At 30.0% G+C, this 16,505-nt stretch overlaps 1 protein-coding gene across 8 annotated transcripts in view; it reads right to left on the reverse strand.

Annotated features, from left to right (window-relative positions):
- The window catches only part of Tomosyn (syntaxin-binding protein tomosyn), a 73,559-nt gene that overhangs the window by 5,016 nt on the left and 52,038 nt on the right, over positions 1-16,505 (reverse strand). For 3 of the 8 annotated variants that reach the window (XM_072000276.1, XM_072000281.1, XM_072000280.1), the window contains 8 exons: positions 9,535-9,651; positions 9,343-9,462; positions 9,104-9,229; positions 7,968-8,177; positions 7,245-7,353; positions 1,861-1,944; positions 1,438-1,533; positions 2-126 (listed from right to left, as the gene is read on the reverse strand). In XM_072000276.1, the coding sequence (XP_071856377.1) occupies positions 2-126; positions 1,438-1,533; positions 1,861-1,944; positions 7,245-7,353; positions 7,968-8,177; positions 9,104-9,229; positions 9,343-9,462; positions 9,535-9,651 (987 nt within the window). Of the gene's footprint in view, position 1; positions 127-1,437; positions 1,534-1,860; positions 1,945-7,244; positions 7,354-7,967; positions 8,178-9,103; positions 9,230-9,342; positions 9,463-9,534; positions 9,659-12,485; positions 12,979-16,505 lie in introns of those variants that run through there. The other 5 variants (XM_072000279.1, XM_072000278.1, XM_072000275.1 and 2 more) reach the window with 4 other exon arrangements.

The following is a 16,505-nucleotide window of genomic DNA, read 5'->3' on the forward strand; positions in this document are numbered from 1 at the left end:
CATAGCTCTTCTCTATCGAGGCTTCGTGATCCTCCGCCGAAGAGGCCTTTGAAGAAACTTTCTTTAGGTGGTTCAGGCATATCGTGACCGGTAAACAAGTCTCCCATCATTTCAGTTAATTCACCACTGAAAACAATACGTTTAAAATGGTTAAAGATTCAATTCAAAAATTGAAATGTTTTTAAAATTATTCCTACGCGTATTTCATATAGCAAAAATACCTACATACAAAATTTTATTCTTATATTTAATTTTTCTCTTTAACACAATTTTCACTATAAATATTTTTGAGTTATGAGTTCCGAACATAAAGGGGAAAAAGGTGAATAAAGATTATTTCAAATATCGTTATATTTGTATTGTATCATATAAAAGAAACTATTAGATAAATGGAATTGTTTATAAATAACTGTAAAATACACATTTATTGTGGAATTAAAGCGATTCTTATTTGCCCTTCTAAATCATCGTTTTAACGTTTACAAAAAGATACATTTAAAGGTTTGAAAAATCTGAAATGAATAATTTTTATTATTATAGGATTTAGAAAAGCAGTTTAAAAGTACGTCTCACAGAGCGGATATAAATATATAATAAATATGCACGTACAGTAGTTCTAAAGCATGAGAAGAAAATAAGAACCGCAATAACCTACGTAATAATTGTTTTAAGTGACTATTTCAACTGATTTTATCGATATTCTCATATAAGAATATTTATATATATATATTTTTTTTTTACAGAAATTATTTCTCATTAATTATAGTTGTTCAAAGCTTAAATTAAAAAAAGTCGCACATATTATTTTATTATATTTCATTATTTTAATGTAAATGATTTAGGAAAGCAACATTTCTTAATAAACAATTTTCAATACATCAATAAACAAACCATAAATAAATAAACGATAAATATACCAATAAAAAACGAGAATGCGCTTTTGGAATTGCTAAATAATCTAAATATATATTGAGATTCGTTGTTTTTTCTATAAATAACTTTAAAATGAAAAGAAAATTAGAAATCAATATCTGCAAGTCCTTTTCTAAATCTAATTATATAATCTTTTAACAAATTAATTTTCTAATACACAAAAGAAAAACAGAAATTCTTTTAAATGACAAATCAAAATAAAAACACGATCGAAATGTTTTTACTGCAAAATGATCATCAACATTGATTGCATGGAAAATGGTGAAATTCTGAAATCAAATTAATATATTTATAAGCGAAGAATATTATTTCTTGACAAGATACGAATTAACAGACGAACTTGAAAACACCGATTCTAGATTTAACAAACTCGTACCATAACATTAATTAAATACGAAGGAAGGAAATAATGAGGAATATAAATTTTCAACAGGAATAATAAAATTCGGTTTTTTAACTTCCCTATTAAATTCGTTGAGATATTACGATAAAAGTGAATCATACCAAAATTGACTGGATACAGAAAACTTTTGGATCTCAGTGGGCGACGAGAGATATAAGCCATGACCCCTATTGCTGAAGCAAAGTGTCTTTGCAATTCTGTAAAAAAGATATACAATAATTAGTGTGATATCTGTTGGTTTCATAAAGTTTGTACGAAATATGTAGATGTACTGGGATGATAATATCGAAATTGAAAAAATGTGTGCTTACGTATATATTTAATAAGTTTTATCGTATAACGAAAATACTAATAAAAATCGAAACAGCCGTCCGAACGACGTTCAAAGAAGTACCATGAAGTAAAGAAGTATAGGGATTGAGATGATTTATCGGAAAGAAATAAAATATATATGTATAGCACGCAAGGCATTGTATGTTGTATAAAATACATATTGTGAAAAGTGTATTTTATAGATCACTTACTGATCGGTATCGCCATTAACAAAGAGTTGATGACCCCATATGGACAACATGGGGTCTACAATGCCATGTTTTGTAGTCTGAAAACTGTTAGAGATTACAGAGACAGGAGAAAAGTGAGCGTTAAGCCATACACGAGTAAAAAGAGATTTTTAGTTCGCATAATTAGCATTAACCCTTAAAACATTGGATCTCTTTATCTTCAAGATATTTCCAACAAATGTATTCCACTTGAATACACGATCGCTGTTTTTTCTAATACGTAAAGAGGATGATGTAAGAAGAATGATAGGTAAAAAAATAATAACATAAGTCGTTGTTTACAAAACTTGCTGCTGTCTAATAATCTTTTTAAATTTAGTATAAACTATAGTATTAAATAGAGCGAATTTTGTGACAATACTCATATTCTGATTAGTAAAAACATGAATTAACTTGTACATTGGAAACATGCCACAATCAAATTTTCGAAATATCTCTAATTTTGAACATTAAATAAATATTATTAATTAAACAAGAGTGTTGAAACTTGGACAATAATGTATCTTAAATTTTAAACCATTATATATTGAATATCATTAGATAATTTAACCCTCAATTGGTATCGTTAGTTCAGAATTGATTTAATAACTAAACAAAACAATAGGCCATTTCATTCAAGAAAATGTTATTATTAGCGAAATGTCAGAAGCTGTGAGTCTCAGACAACCTTCATTCTCGTAGTCTAATTTCCCTCCTAAGATAAAGTAACCTTCTCGCGAAGGATTATTTTCTATCAATTTTCAAATAAGAGAATAATTGAGGGTGGCAGAGTTAAGTGGGACACCCTATGTATTCAAAGTATTTTTCAGGAAAAACATTAAACAAACAATGAGTGTGCCCTAGTCTTACCTTTGAGTTATGGTCAAACTATGTATCTTCGTTTTTCGCATTTCAAAGCGGATTTCATTTGTTACAAAATATCAATGCAAAATTAGCTTGGCCATCAATCAACCACTATTCATTTTACGATATGTGGAATAGATTGTATAATTGTCTAGTTTTTATCGACTATAACTTTCGAATATATTTCTTCCTGACATTCAAAGGAAATATTAAAAGTATTTCATTCGTGATAATTACATAGACAACAAATATTAATAATAGAATTTACAGTTACACCAAAAATACATATAACGATTAAATAAAATTTAGGAGTGGCAAAACCTTATTAAATCTGAAAATGTTACTGATACGATAAGTTGAATAAAAAAAAAAAAAATAAAAGCTGGATGTTTTCAACAATATAAATAATTATGTAAATTTCATAGTAGTCTAATATGTATAAGACCGTAGGGATAAGAACTTGCACAGTTTTTGTAATACGAATTAAAGAACGAGTACATATTTTATATGAATTTGTAGGAAGAAGAAAAATATTCGACCGATCCAATTTGCTGGACTCGATCTCGGATTCGATTCCGAATCGCGCTTGCCGGACGAGTGTTTTCCCAATTAAGCTATTCATACTGTCGGTGAATATTTTTCTCTTAATTTTGAAGTCTTAAATTAGGCTGTTGCCTACAAATATTTGTTCTATACTCTACCAGGGATACTTATATATTCTGAATGGTACACTTAGAAATATTTTGTATATCAAGACCAAAATTTGATACTATCAAATATTAATATCTTTAAAAGAGCATCACAATGAACCATACGATATATATATACCTATGTATATCTATTATTTTACATCTTATATTGACATAGCGTACAGGATAAAGTATAATTTTGACTCAAAAATAGCACCCCTTTGTGAAAAAATAAAGATATTCGTTTAACGAAATATACAGCACATATACACGATATCTCACACAATTGGAACAAGCTGTAACTGTAAAACGGTAAAAGATAGAAAAGGATTTCATCGGACAAAATTAAACTTTGTTTAGTATAAATATTTTTAAATTATCTTAATTTTCTCAAATAAAAGTATAATAGGCCATGAACTTTTTTTGACACCAATTTATGTATGTTGATTGTATTGTTTTTTTTTAATAATAATTTATATACTACAGAGAGTTTTATACAAAAAAAAAAAAAAAAAATAAAGGATATACACATATTTATGTATAACGTATATACATGTACATCTCGAGAAATCTTTCATTCTTTTAACTGAGTAACAGAATACACTGAATGAGTAACTATATACACATATACAAAATATTTGAAAATGATTTGTCACAAGAAAATACCTCTGGATTGGTGAAGATCTCACAAAAAATCTTTTTGATTGCATTCAAAATCGGATATTCTAGTCATCATCAGTGTCAAAAGTCTCAAAGGAATCACAGATCGCAATTCAACCGATGTTGGAAAAGATGTTAAAGTATCATTAGTTTTTAGACCCACTTTATTTGCAATGTGCTTACATTCTGCAGTTAGATACAGGGAAAATAACAAATATGTTGAAAATAATGCCAATGAAAGACCGATTAAACTTTGACATCATTTTCCAATAGAACGGTTCAGCTGCAATCCATAATTCCTTTCATAAGTTTGATTCTCGTGACGACTACAGTACGATGCAGACAAAAGTTTGTCCTTGAACTTCAATATCAAAGTCAATCTTGCGGTTATTTTTGGTATATTTTCATTGATCCAAAAGTGTAAAATAACGCTACGATGCTTGTGACAAATCATTTTCGAACACCCTGTACCCACATCCAGAGATGAATTTATCTTAACGTCAATAACAATATAAGCGCCGGGCCCCGAAAGTGCTTGTCAAAAAGACTAATAAATGATTAGCAGAATTACACAAAATGCATTTGTTAGTATGCAAAGACTGGGAAATAAATTTTAACTTTGCTGAAACGATGTTTATTGCATCAATACGTATAATCGTCCGAATATTCGAAACACTCAATGGGCCCATTCCAAAGTGTTTTGGAGAATTTTTATGTTCTATAGAATACGTGAAAAATAATTTAATTCTCCAACGAGACTTCCTTGCCATGGGAATTTTAAACATCTTAACCTTAAAAAGTTTTGGACTGCCATCGCATTGTACGTATTTTAATTACTACGCATGAAGTTCACCGTCTAAACGAGTATCATATTCTGACAGATTAGCTAAAGAATCCCTAAACCTAAATATTAATTTCCTGTTAGTTTAACGAACATCGATTTAGCCAGGCTAAACTTTTTAAAATTTGGCTTAGTTCAGGGGCTCCAAAATGATTATTTTTAACTTCAAGCTCTCGAAGGTTTAAATCTACTACTGCATACATCTAATGTTTAAAAAATACATATATATGTATAAGTATATATACCAATTCATTAGTATACTGATAATATACTAATATCAGAGAAGGAATGCGTGGCATCATTTGATAGCGTTGACGATTCAGTTACCGATTTACATTAATCTTCGGACCTAGTCTATGGCAATTTACTACATGGTATAATATCACGTGGCAAGTCGTTGTATTTGCCTCAACAAACGCCATGATATTCTAATTAAAGAGATACGGGGTCTCATTTAAAAAAATTAACTTGACTTTATATACTAAGCATTTCTGAAGTAAGAAGAACTTTTTGATAACTTCAATCCCTCGTGAGGTATTCCACTGTTTCTGTTTAAACGGAACACCTTATATATAGGATATATAACATACATTTCCACCTAAATGGAAACGATGGAATACTATTATTAGCGCGGGATTGAAGTTATCAAAAAATTGTTATTACAAACGCTGTATAATATATAGAGAGACATTAGGTGTTATAATTGGTGTAAATAGATGTTATAAATAACTTTTTGTAAGTATATATTGTATAGTATAATACATATGTATATTATATATATGTATAATTCAAATTGATATATAATAAGTCAATATAAATAAGCAATATATTTCATGTTGCGTAAAACATTTTTGGATAATCATCAATTATATTAATAATCAGAATATGAATATTCATATTAACGGAAAAGAATATTTAAGAAAACAGAAAAGAACACTGTCATAACAAAAAAGAAATATACTACGTAAGAAGAATATAAATTGAAGATGCAAATTTGCTATTATTTCAAAAGTAAATAGCTGCCAATTCAATAGAGTAAATAGAAGTAGCATAGAACTGTTTCTTGAATTAACTATATAAAAGATATTAAACAGTGCAAAAAAAGTGCTTATATATAGAATACTACATGAAACATGCTATAAGTGTATTAAGGGTTAACGAATACACGTTAGATATAGTAAAGAAATTACATGCTATAAATATTAATATTGCTTATTATCATTTCACTAAAAGTACTTAATTAATTATTCTATATTTATATCGGTGTTAGATATCAAGTAATATCTATACAACATTCACTCAGCTACATAATACATGGTGCATAACGCTATGCAACGAAAGAATGTTTAAGTTCGTATTTCAAAAATATAAAAAGATCGTGGAGTTATTATTCATTGTATCTATAATTGTATATATAGATAGATAATAGTAAACATAATTTAAGTATGCCCATTATAGTTTTCATGAAATTAAAAAAAAATCAATTTCGTCTTTATTAATATATTTGCATACATATCGATAATCAATAAATTTTCAATTTTAAATTCATAAACAAATAAACTATATTGTACATATATATAATAAAACATATAATTCCATTCGAAATCAATATATGTAATTAGTTACATGTTCCACACGTAATCAATTCAATGTAATCAAAAACTAATTAGTAAACAAAGTTTTATATAAAAACGTTTATACAACGTTAACAATAAACAAAATATGAGAAATTCGATTATTATATTTGAAATCAAGTCGAAGTTCCCCTTGTATTAAATGATTATTCTATTCATCTCAAACTACAACAATATTTTCTTAATAAACGATCAAAGGATAAAAATGTTATAATATATACTTTAATATTTACAATTGTGTACGTTATAATAATATTAGATTGTTTCTTTTTGAACAGCTGGTAATGTCATGTTTATGGTGACTCATTGACGATTAATATTTCATTATATTTTGGCTACTTTTTTAAAGCTTCCACTATTTAAAAATATAAACATTTAAACAGTTAAGAAATTAGTAGTTAAAGCCGTTAAACGTACAGTAGTTATTTAGAATAATTATTTGTTTTTACTATTATATACATATATTCCAAAAATAATCAATTAGAAGTATTAGCCAAGAAAATAATATCATTAGTATGAAATAACTTTTATGCTACATTCGACGATGTACATATATAAAATGTTGCAGTCTTGCAATGTTGCAATAATGCAATAGCATATAGTGCATTATATACCATGTGCAATTAGAATGATTATTTTGCCGCAAAGCTAATATAATGAAACAATTGTTATTCTTACCTCAAATCTATAAGCGGTAGAAAATCGACGTCTATAAGCGGCCTCAGACTTGGCAAACTATAAGTAGCTATGTGACCATTTGAAATGTAACATACAAGACAGACATTGTCTGAAACACACAGAAGATTTTGCTCTTTTATCTATATTAATCTAACTTGCTTTTTACCAGATGAGTTGAATACTAACTTGCTATTTACTCAAAAATGTTGATGCTGACTGAATACAGCCAGACTATATGTATTATATAGCAATGAAGCAATTCATAATATCTCATATTACACATATCGAAGTGTATTCCAACGATTACGTAAAAATGTTCGAAGTATGTTTGTAATACTACGATCTTACGATCTGCTACAACGGTGCACTACATAAATATATGTAACTAGCACAAAATTCCTTCCTTATTGACCCATAATCTTAAACAGATACTAAAATTTGAAATTGTTGTGAATTCTCTTGATTAGAAGAAAAGTTAAACGTGATTCTGACATCTGCTTATCACACAACTTTCGGAATTTGAAGTGAAACGTTTAAAATGTGTACCAATATAAAAGCAGCAAAGGACTACATATTTTAAAGGTAGCTGTATATTGTACATCTATAATTATTATCAAATACTAATTAGTAATATACATACGTATACTTAATTCGAAAACTTAAGACTTTGTACAAGTATAAAATAAATTGTTTACGAAAAAAGAGGATATTTATGATACATACCTTTTAAAGACGTAATCTCTGCTTTAATCACAATATGACTTTCAGCCAGTTGTTGTCTGTACTGACAATTTTGCGAGGGTAATGCTACAACCCTGGCTTGTTTTTCTGATGCTAATACAACGAATTGGCGGTCTTCGAAGCCCTCTCCGGTAACTACTTGAGTGTTCATCGATGGAGAAGACGTTCGACTATTACATTTGCCTTGACTTCCTGTAACGATAAAAGACGCATCGTGTCACTGGAAGAAAACTGCTTCTAAAAACATATTTGTAAAAATATCTTTGCCAATGAAAATTCGAATTTACATCAAATCTCACTACTAAATACATCATACTTACAGGGTGCTACGGATAGTACAACCGAGTATAGCTGGATTCCTTGTGAACAAATAAATCAAATATACAGAATAATGATTTTCTATTTGCAACTTCGTTGTCGACAAAATTAAATTTGAAAATTCCTCACGCATGCTAGCACTTTTCGCGTTTGCGACTTCGCCGTACTATAATGATATAATTAACTTGTCCCTGTATTTAGCATGCTGAGGACACTAGCAATGTCATGCTTAATCTTGGTCACTTAATCTGCAATATCACCCACCATTACTCTATTGGATTTTTTGTTGGGGTCTCATTAACGAATTTGTGTATCTAAAGATTAAACAAATCATGAACCATTGCAAGAGAGGATTATGCAGCTATTTGAGCAAGTATAGACCCAAAATTCGTTGCCATCAGTTTATGCTTCCATGATTCGAGAGGCAACAATCTGTTTACGGCAAGATGAATAATCAACAATTTCAATAATCTCTTCGTTAGAAATGTCAAATTTGATTTCGCTAAGATGTAGCGTTAATCAGTATCCTTCATAACATTATGAGTTATGTAACAAAAGCAACAATTGCATAGACGAAAAATTTTCAAATTTAATTTCCTCGAACGCAAATAGAAAGTCGTTATTCTGTATTTTCAGTTTATTTTTTCATACAGAGTCCACCCATATCCGCTTGTACCACCCATTTCGAAACATCCTGTATATTACAAATTACATTATTTTATGGACTCATAGATGTAGATAATGTCACTAATAATGTAACAGTCGTAATATATATTAAACAAACAGGTATCATAACATACTATTGCGTTCTTTACTCTCCATACTGTCGTCTTTCCAGGACTCGTAAGAGTATGGAATCAGGGCACCATTACAATCTAAGAAGAACATTGATAGAATACATCCCTTTAACTTAAACGTAGATCCATCTATAAAAACAAATAGAATAATCATTACATTATGTTATATCTTGTCTCATGTGCACAGACACGCACATACATAGAAAGGCCTAATACATTTCATCGAACACGACAACACTTACTGCAGGTAGAAACAACGACTGGATGAGCGTGTCGTTCTCCACGAGCAGGTGTATTAAATATCACCGTTTGTATAGATCCTAAAGATGTACCGATCCAAAGTGTTGGCACAGGACTGGTATCTTAAGAATAGAATAAATCATATTAATAAGAGCATCGATTAAGAAGCAATTTCGTGTGAAAATGTCACATACCGCTCTTTTTCGTGTAGGAATCTGCGAATGTAAGGCAGCTGATGGTTTCTGTGGTGATATTCTCGAGCGACGACATGCTTGAGCTTCTTGATCGTTGAAACGAACTGTCATATTTGTCTACCCGACCAGCAGTCCCGAGAATAAATGGAAAATTAAATACCGAACACGTAACATTGCCGTATAAATTATGACGAGCATGCAACATCTATCACAGTAAACATCTCTGACAAGTTAAGTTTTCTAACGTAAATTAACGAAAATCGGTAAGAGATTCGGTCAGAGTGTGAAAGAAAACTGAAACGTTTTGGATAGTGACACTAATAACAAGAATAGCAATAATTACAACAACTACAATAATAATAATAATAACAGCGACAGCAACAACAACAACTATTATGACTAGTACCTCTTTTGATAGGACAGTTCACAAAGTAACATCTTTCATTCGTTTCAACATTCATCAAGTCGATCCGATGTATGTATATCTAGTATGTCGCAAAGTTCGTTAGAATGCCACGCAAAACGAAACGAACAGAAAATAAGGTAACATTGTAATTGTAATTAAGAGATCAGTCAATCTTAAGCGAATATATTATTGGCACTATGTGCCGATTCATCATGCGCAAATTACGTGTAGCCAAATCAACGACGTATATCCCACTTTCATTCCGTTCCCTATTAATTATCGCGTTCAACAAAATGAAATACTAGAACTTAATACTTAAATGATGTAATTAACATAATACTTGAGTAGTATATTTAAACGGTGTTAGTAATATTAATTTTCATATTTACCTAAAATCATTAGATAAATGGTAAAAGTATAAGGTTGATGAGATTCTGTAATAAGACGCGTACATTTGTAATAAGATTTCTAACTAGGGTAGAAAGTTAAAAAATATTTTACGACGTATATTATTCGTTAAAATCTTGCAAATTACAAATTGAATGGAACTTTAAATTATATCTCCATTTTAAACGCAACTAAGGACCGGTTACCGTGTCAACCTTAATCGTCAAAATTTATTTTTTATTTTAATAAAAATTATTTTTTATTTGCGTCCGATACGATTCTTGTTCGATTCAGGAAAGGACATCTCGGTCGAAGTAAATTTTTGCCTCTGCATAATATTCTAGTATATGCGTTATTCAGCATTTGATCTTAATATCACCGAAATAAAATGAGTTGCGTCGCTAATCGTTTTCATGAAATTATAGCACGTTCGACACAATCCACACTCCCAAAGGCACTTGAAAGCTTGAACACAAAGAGTGACCTGATTTTAAAAATTAAAACATGAACTTTAAATAACATATACAATTCACGCTCTAGATATAAGAAGAAACGAAATTTTAGTAGCAAGAATATGATTATGCACTAAAAAGGCATTCCGCGACATCCCTGCGAATTCTACGTTCCAAACGTACTCAGTATACATGTACGCGTGTTATATAGGTATGCACAAGATTTTAATAAAAGTTCAAGCTTTTCCAAACTCGATTTCTTACTCATCGGTATAACAAATAATTCGTTCTTTTTTTTTACTTACATTATGGCATTGAAATACAGCGGTAACTATATAGTCTGCATTGCTATGTAATTTGATGCGAACAAAATTCTCACATACGACAATACAAATTATGTAGATACTTGTTTTCCTAAATTATAGCTTCATAGTTATAATTTATCATGTAACATTAAACATGTATATGATATAAATCCAGTATCTTATATATTTTATATATGTATATAAGGCATGTATCAAGTGTACGAAAATTTTTAATTATCAGCTGTTTCCACAGATACCGTTCTCTTTATTTCGATGTAACTTTATACCATACTAATGCTAAAGAAACTATAACTATTTCATCTTTATCAACATCCTGTGCATTCGATATTTCATAAAGTGTACACTGAGCGGAAGAATTAACTCAATGTGTTATCATTAGGCAACATTTATTAGAAAAAAGCCAACTGAAAAATGAGGCAGATAGATGAAAATCGGAGAGAACGCGGAAGAGTATTTTTTTATCAGAGGTGCAGTGTGAGAATTAGAAATCACGCAAACTGGATGATGTGCCGTTTTGTGTTTTTAGAGAAAGTGGTTTGACCAAGAGTGAGTGAATAGACCGTTAGGAAAAAAAGACGTGATGCAGAGTAATAAAGTCTGCCGAAGTAATATATATCCACACTCAAATCAGCAAAGACCAGACAGTATTTATCAGACATAGCGAAAAAGAGATACGATAACGAAGACCAATCTTAAAAACAGCCATTTTTAAAAGTTACAAGTTAATTTATGACTATGATATTACTATAAATTCTGTATGTCGGTCGTCAAGGAAGAAGATAATATCGATTAATATAAGAGTAATGATAAAGAAAGATATAAGAACATGTTTCAGGGTATACGTTTACGCTGTAATAAATTTGTTTGAAATTATAACGTTATAAACTATAACACATTATCGAAACGGTTTTGTGAAATTTGAAATTTAAAGAGATTTAAATAAAAAAACAAATTGATCTAAGAAACTTCGGAATATTAGTTAGATTTGATCTAATTTTCACGAACTACTTATAGATTATTTTATGTTATTATATATTATTATACATATATCGTTGTATCGTTGTATTGTTTTCCCAGAATTACTCACAAAAATTAGTCACTTCTCGATTTTGAACAAATTCACCTTTGAAACAGTTTGTTTTTCTATAACGGTATGGAACAAATATGTTCAAGAAATGCTGGTCTCCATTAATCGCGTTGAACCTACCATAGAAGAATCGTTCTATTAACAACGAAATCAAAGGAACAACGAAACGAGGAAAAAAGCACTCAGAGAAGAATAGACTTATCTCATTCAGTAACATAGAAAACAATCGATGATCTACATAAGTAGTATAGCAATTATACTTATTAAAATGATAATTCATTGAATAATACTACCGAAGCTGTTATACTGTCTGGTGTTGGAGAGAATATTCTGGTAGTTGAAAGAAGCTTGCGGAGTGGTCGACGAATAGCCTCGTATCTCGGTGTTACGGTGACTAGAGAGTAACGAAGTCGTTGGAAAGTTGTTCAACGACGAAGAGTCCAGCTCATAATGGTTGGTAGTGGTACTCAGACACTTCTGGAGCTTTCTTATACCCTGAGCACGAGACTGACGTGCTTCGATCGTAAGGGATTTACGAGAATTCGCATTCGAGCCGGCGATATCGTCGTCGCCGCTATTTACGGTATTCTGAACACCCGACCGAGGGATGCAGACACCACTAGTACTAGGTCCTCCACTACTTTCGCTATTGCAACCACCGTCACCAGTGTTACCACAGGGGCTACAGCTATTACTATCGGCGTTGTCACCTTTCTCACCGCAACCACTACCACCAACGACCACCGTACTTCTTCGCGTTACCGGCAACATGCACATCCCGTTCATCTACAAATGAGCGATAGATCAAACATGAAGAAAGTATGATAGATGTGCTCGGCTAAGCAGTCTTAAATCCCACTCTAAAACTCTAGTATTACCTTACAGTAAACGGTTTTTCTTTCACATTCTCCTCCAAGTTATCGCTACTCATCTTTTCAGTCTTTTATATTTTAATTACATGTTAATTCTATCATTAACTACGTTATTTTCCACGGTGACTGAGTAACTTCACCGGAGTCTGATTTTCAATTTACTTAAATGCAGAAATATTATTTAGGCATGTTTGTTAAGACGTATTAGCGATGTAAACTGAATCAAAGATCGAAGGTATATAAGAAGAAAAATGAAATTAAAACTGCTTGTTACCTGAACGAATCTTACATGTTCTAGGGGAGGGAAAGAATTCATGTTATATTCCTCGTAGGATAATAATCCAAATTACAGAATAAATAGAGTGCTCTCCATACTCTATGAAAACTGGTTATGTAATATGTAGTGAGAAAAGTGACATTCCTCAGAAATATTATTATCATTATTACAGCGAAATATCATTTTTATGTTAGCTGGGACAAGTAAAGATATCAAACATTTCAAAAGGCCTTAAAAACTAGTTGGTAGCCTGTGTAAAAAATTACTTGCTTTCTTTTTATTATATCCAGTATCCTGCTTTTAATTTAAAAAAAATGGTAACAAAAAATTATGGAATTATAGGTCTTGTTGTTGCAGAAAGGTCTTGGGGCGATATATACCTGTATGTTCCGCGTAATCTGAGAATAACAATAATTTGGACAATTTTTAACTAATAGACATAATAAGAGCCAAAGTGTCATAGCAGTATACATATATACATGTGTGTGTGTAAATTGTGTAATAAATATTTTCACCTTCTTACATATATTCGATACAGACCTAAATGTTGCGTATCTATCAGATTTCATTTTCTCAAGATTTTGTGAATTAACATACATATACATGTTCCGTATATTCGGACACTATTTTTATACAGTGATTACCTTATAGTTTTTATTTTAAACATTTATTAGTGTTTATAGAATTTCTCAAGTAAGATTACCATCTAGTACTCTTTCTTATTAAGTAAAAGTAGAAGTTAAATAAATTTATTAAATAAAAAATGTTATATTTGCTATGATATTTTGACTCTGATTCCTATTTGTCGATCAGACAACCATGATCTTAAATTTCTCAAGATCCATAAATACAATACTTCGAAAAATTGAATCACTTCTTACTATTTTCATTTGTTATTCCTAATGAGAGAACTGCCAATCGCATATTCATTTAACAAAATAACACATCGTTCACGAAATGTTTTGTACATCTGATATCGTTCGATAAAATTTCATTAATGGATAATTATTCGGAATAGGGGCAACCTTATCGATTTCGATGACCTTGAAATATATTGTCAAGGTCGACATTCTGAACAACTTTCTCCTATAAGATATAGCTTATAACTTTCAAGCTATAAGGTAATTTATGTCTGATACAATATGTAAATGTTATTTAACAATTTATTTTATAAATTATTGTTCTGTAAACAATTCTTCAATGGCGGTAAATATATTTGTTACATTTTTGACCAATTGAAAAACGGAATAAATCGCAACATTCCATATATCAATCGATTCATCGAAAATTATTTTACGCTAGCGTTATCGGCTGCCTAACGCCGATCGCATACTATTCTACCTTAAGCTATAACCCATCAATTTTTCTTTCTTACCTATACGATACTAAAAGTGGTATTTCTCTTGTCAATGAGTTAAGTTTAGATTGGACTAAATAAAAATGCGGCCTCCTAATCTAAAATGGAGTGTAATAAAGCCTACATTTAATTGAAGTCTTTTTGCTAATATCTTGACAACTAAGCCCGAGCGAGGGTTATATGTATAGGAAAAAGGTGTTCAGAATGTTGACCTTGATAATATATTTCAACGTCATTGAAATCGATGAGCCTCTATTCCGAATAATTATCCATTAATATTTAATTTAGTTTCAATTGTACGTTTTCTTATTATTTCCTATAGAATTGTAGAAATTTCTACAGATTTGCAAAAATTCAACTTAGCACGATTGAAAAATACTTTAATATTATAGATGCATATCGAGCTAGAATTAATAAATTGAAACGAAGCATTTATAATATTTGCATTACGACAAATATTATTTGTTTACTTGTGAAATGTGAGTATTGACAAATAATTCGTAATACATCTTGAAAATTTAAGCATTAAAAACAAAAAGAATTTTAGATACTTGTGATATAAAGAATGATAAATATTTGATATAAACGCGTAATTAATACATAAATATGTATAATACTTATTCGCAAAATGTTCAATGGATCCATTCCTGTTGTTTTACGAAAGAATCAAATAAAGAAATTAATAACATTTAATTTAGTGAAACAATGTTATTTTAACTAAATATATAATATAGATATCTTCTGGGCGCGCAAAATAAAATTTGCAGCAATCGTATTTCACTACGAAACCGAAAAGTTACTCCGCCTTTAATGATTCCATTTGATTGTTATTTAAAAATAATTATAACAGATTTCTATTAACGCTAAATAAAAGAATCGACTGATCAGTGGGAAAAATGGCGGAAGATATTTGTTTCTTATATCGTGGTTATTTCTAAGATTTGCTATGTGGAATATCAGCATATATTATGCAGAGCCCTTTATAGCAGTCAGTCAATACGGGAAAAAAAATTAGAGAAGCACAAGATAGTCAATGATACATTTCAAGTAGAAAAAGAATATAGCAATGATTTCGCGCCCTGTTGTCATTGATGATGCCGTAACCATCCGTGTTATTATTATTACTATTGCTATTGCGTGCAAATGATTAAAAACATATCGAAAAGCTTTGAAAGCGATGTTGTACCGAGAGAAAGGTGTAAACACAACGAATCTTGTGATATGATACCGTACCTTAAATGCATATTACAGTAAAAACAACCAATATATATATTTATATATATATAGGTATATATGTGTACACATATGTATGTATGTATATACGGTGTATCAACAAAATTAAAATTGATTCGAGAGATGATTTTGAGTAGAAAATGTAGAAACTCATTAATGTTTATCAATCGTAACGTATCTTAACTATATAGATTAATTCTTACTTTCAAAATTATTAATCGCAACCACATGACTTTTTGTATTATTTGTTTAAAGCTGCCTGTTGAGATTTTAGAAAGTTTCTTGAAAAACTGAAATTTTGAAATTTGAAACAAAAGAGCAGTAATTTTTGCACGATTAATGATTTCAGAAATAAGAATTCATTTCGGCTGCCAAAGACATCAAAATTAGTAACTAATTAAATTAATAATATTTCACTAAATTTTTCATCTACATATGTTCTTGTAACATTTTCTATCTAGAATCTCCCTCTTATCTGCGAATCGACTGATATGCTTTTGTTCAGCTTTGGTAATACACCCTGTATATAGAAATGAAACAACTACAGATGTTAAATTGTTCATGTATATTAACT

The sequence above is a fragment of the Bombus fervidus genome, chromosome 3 (assembly GCF_041682495.2).
Source record: "Bombus fervidus isolate BK054 chromosome 3, iyBomFerv1, whole genome shotgun sequence".
NCBI lineage: Eukaryota > Metazoa > Arthropoda > Insecta > Hymenoptera > Apidae > Bombus > Bombus fervidus.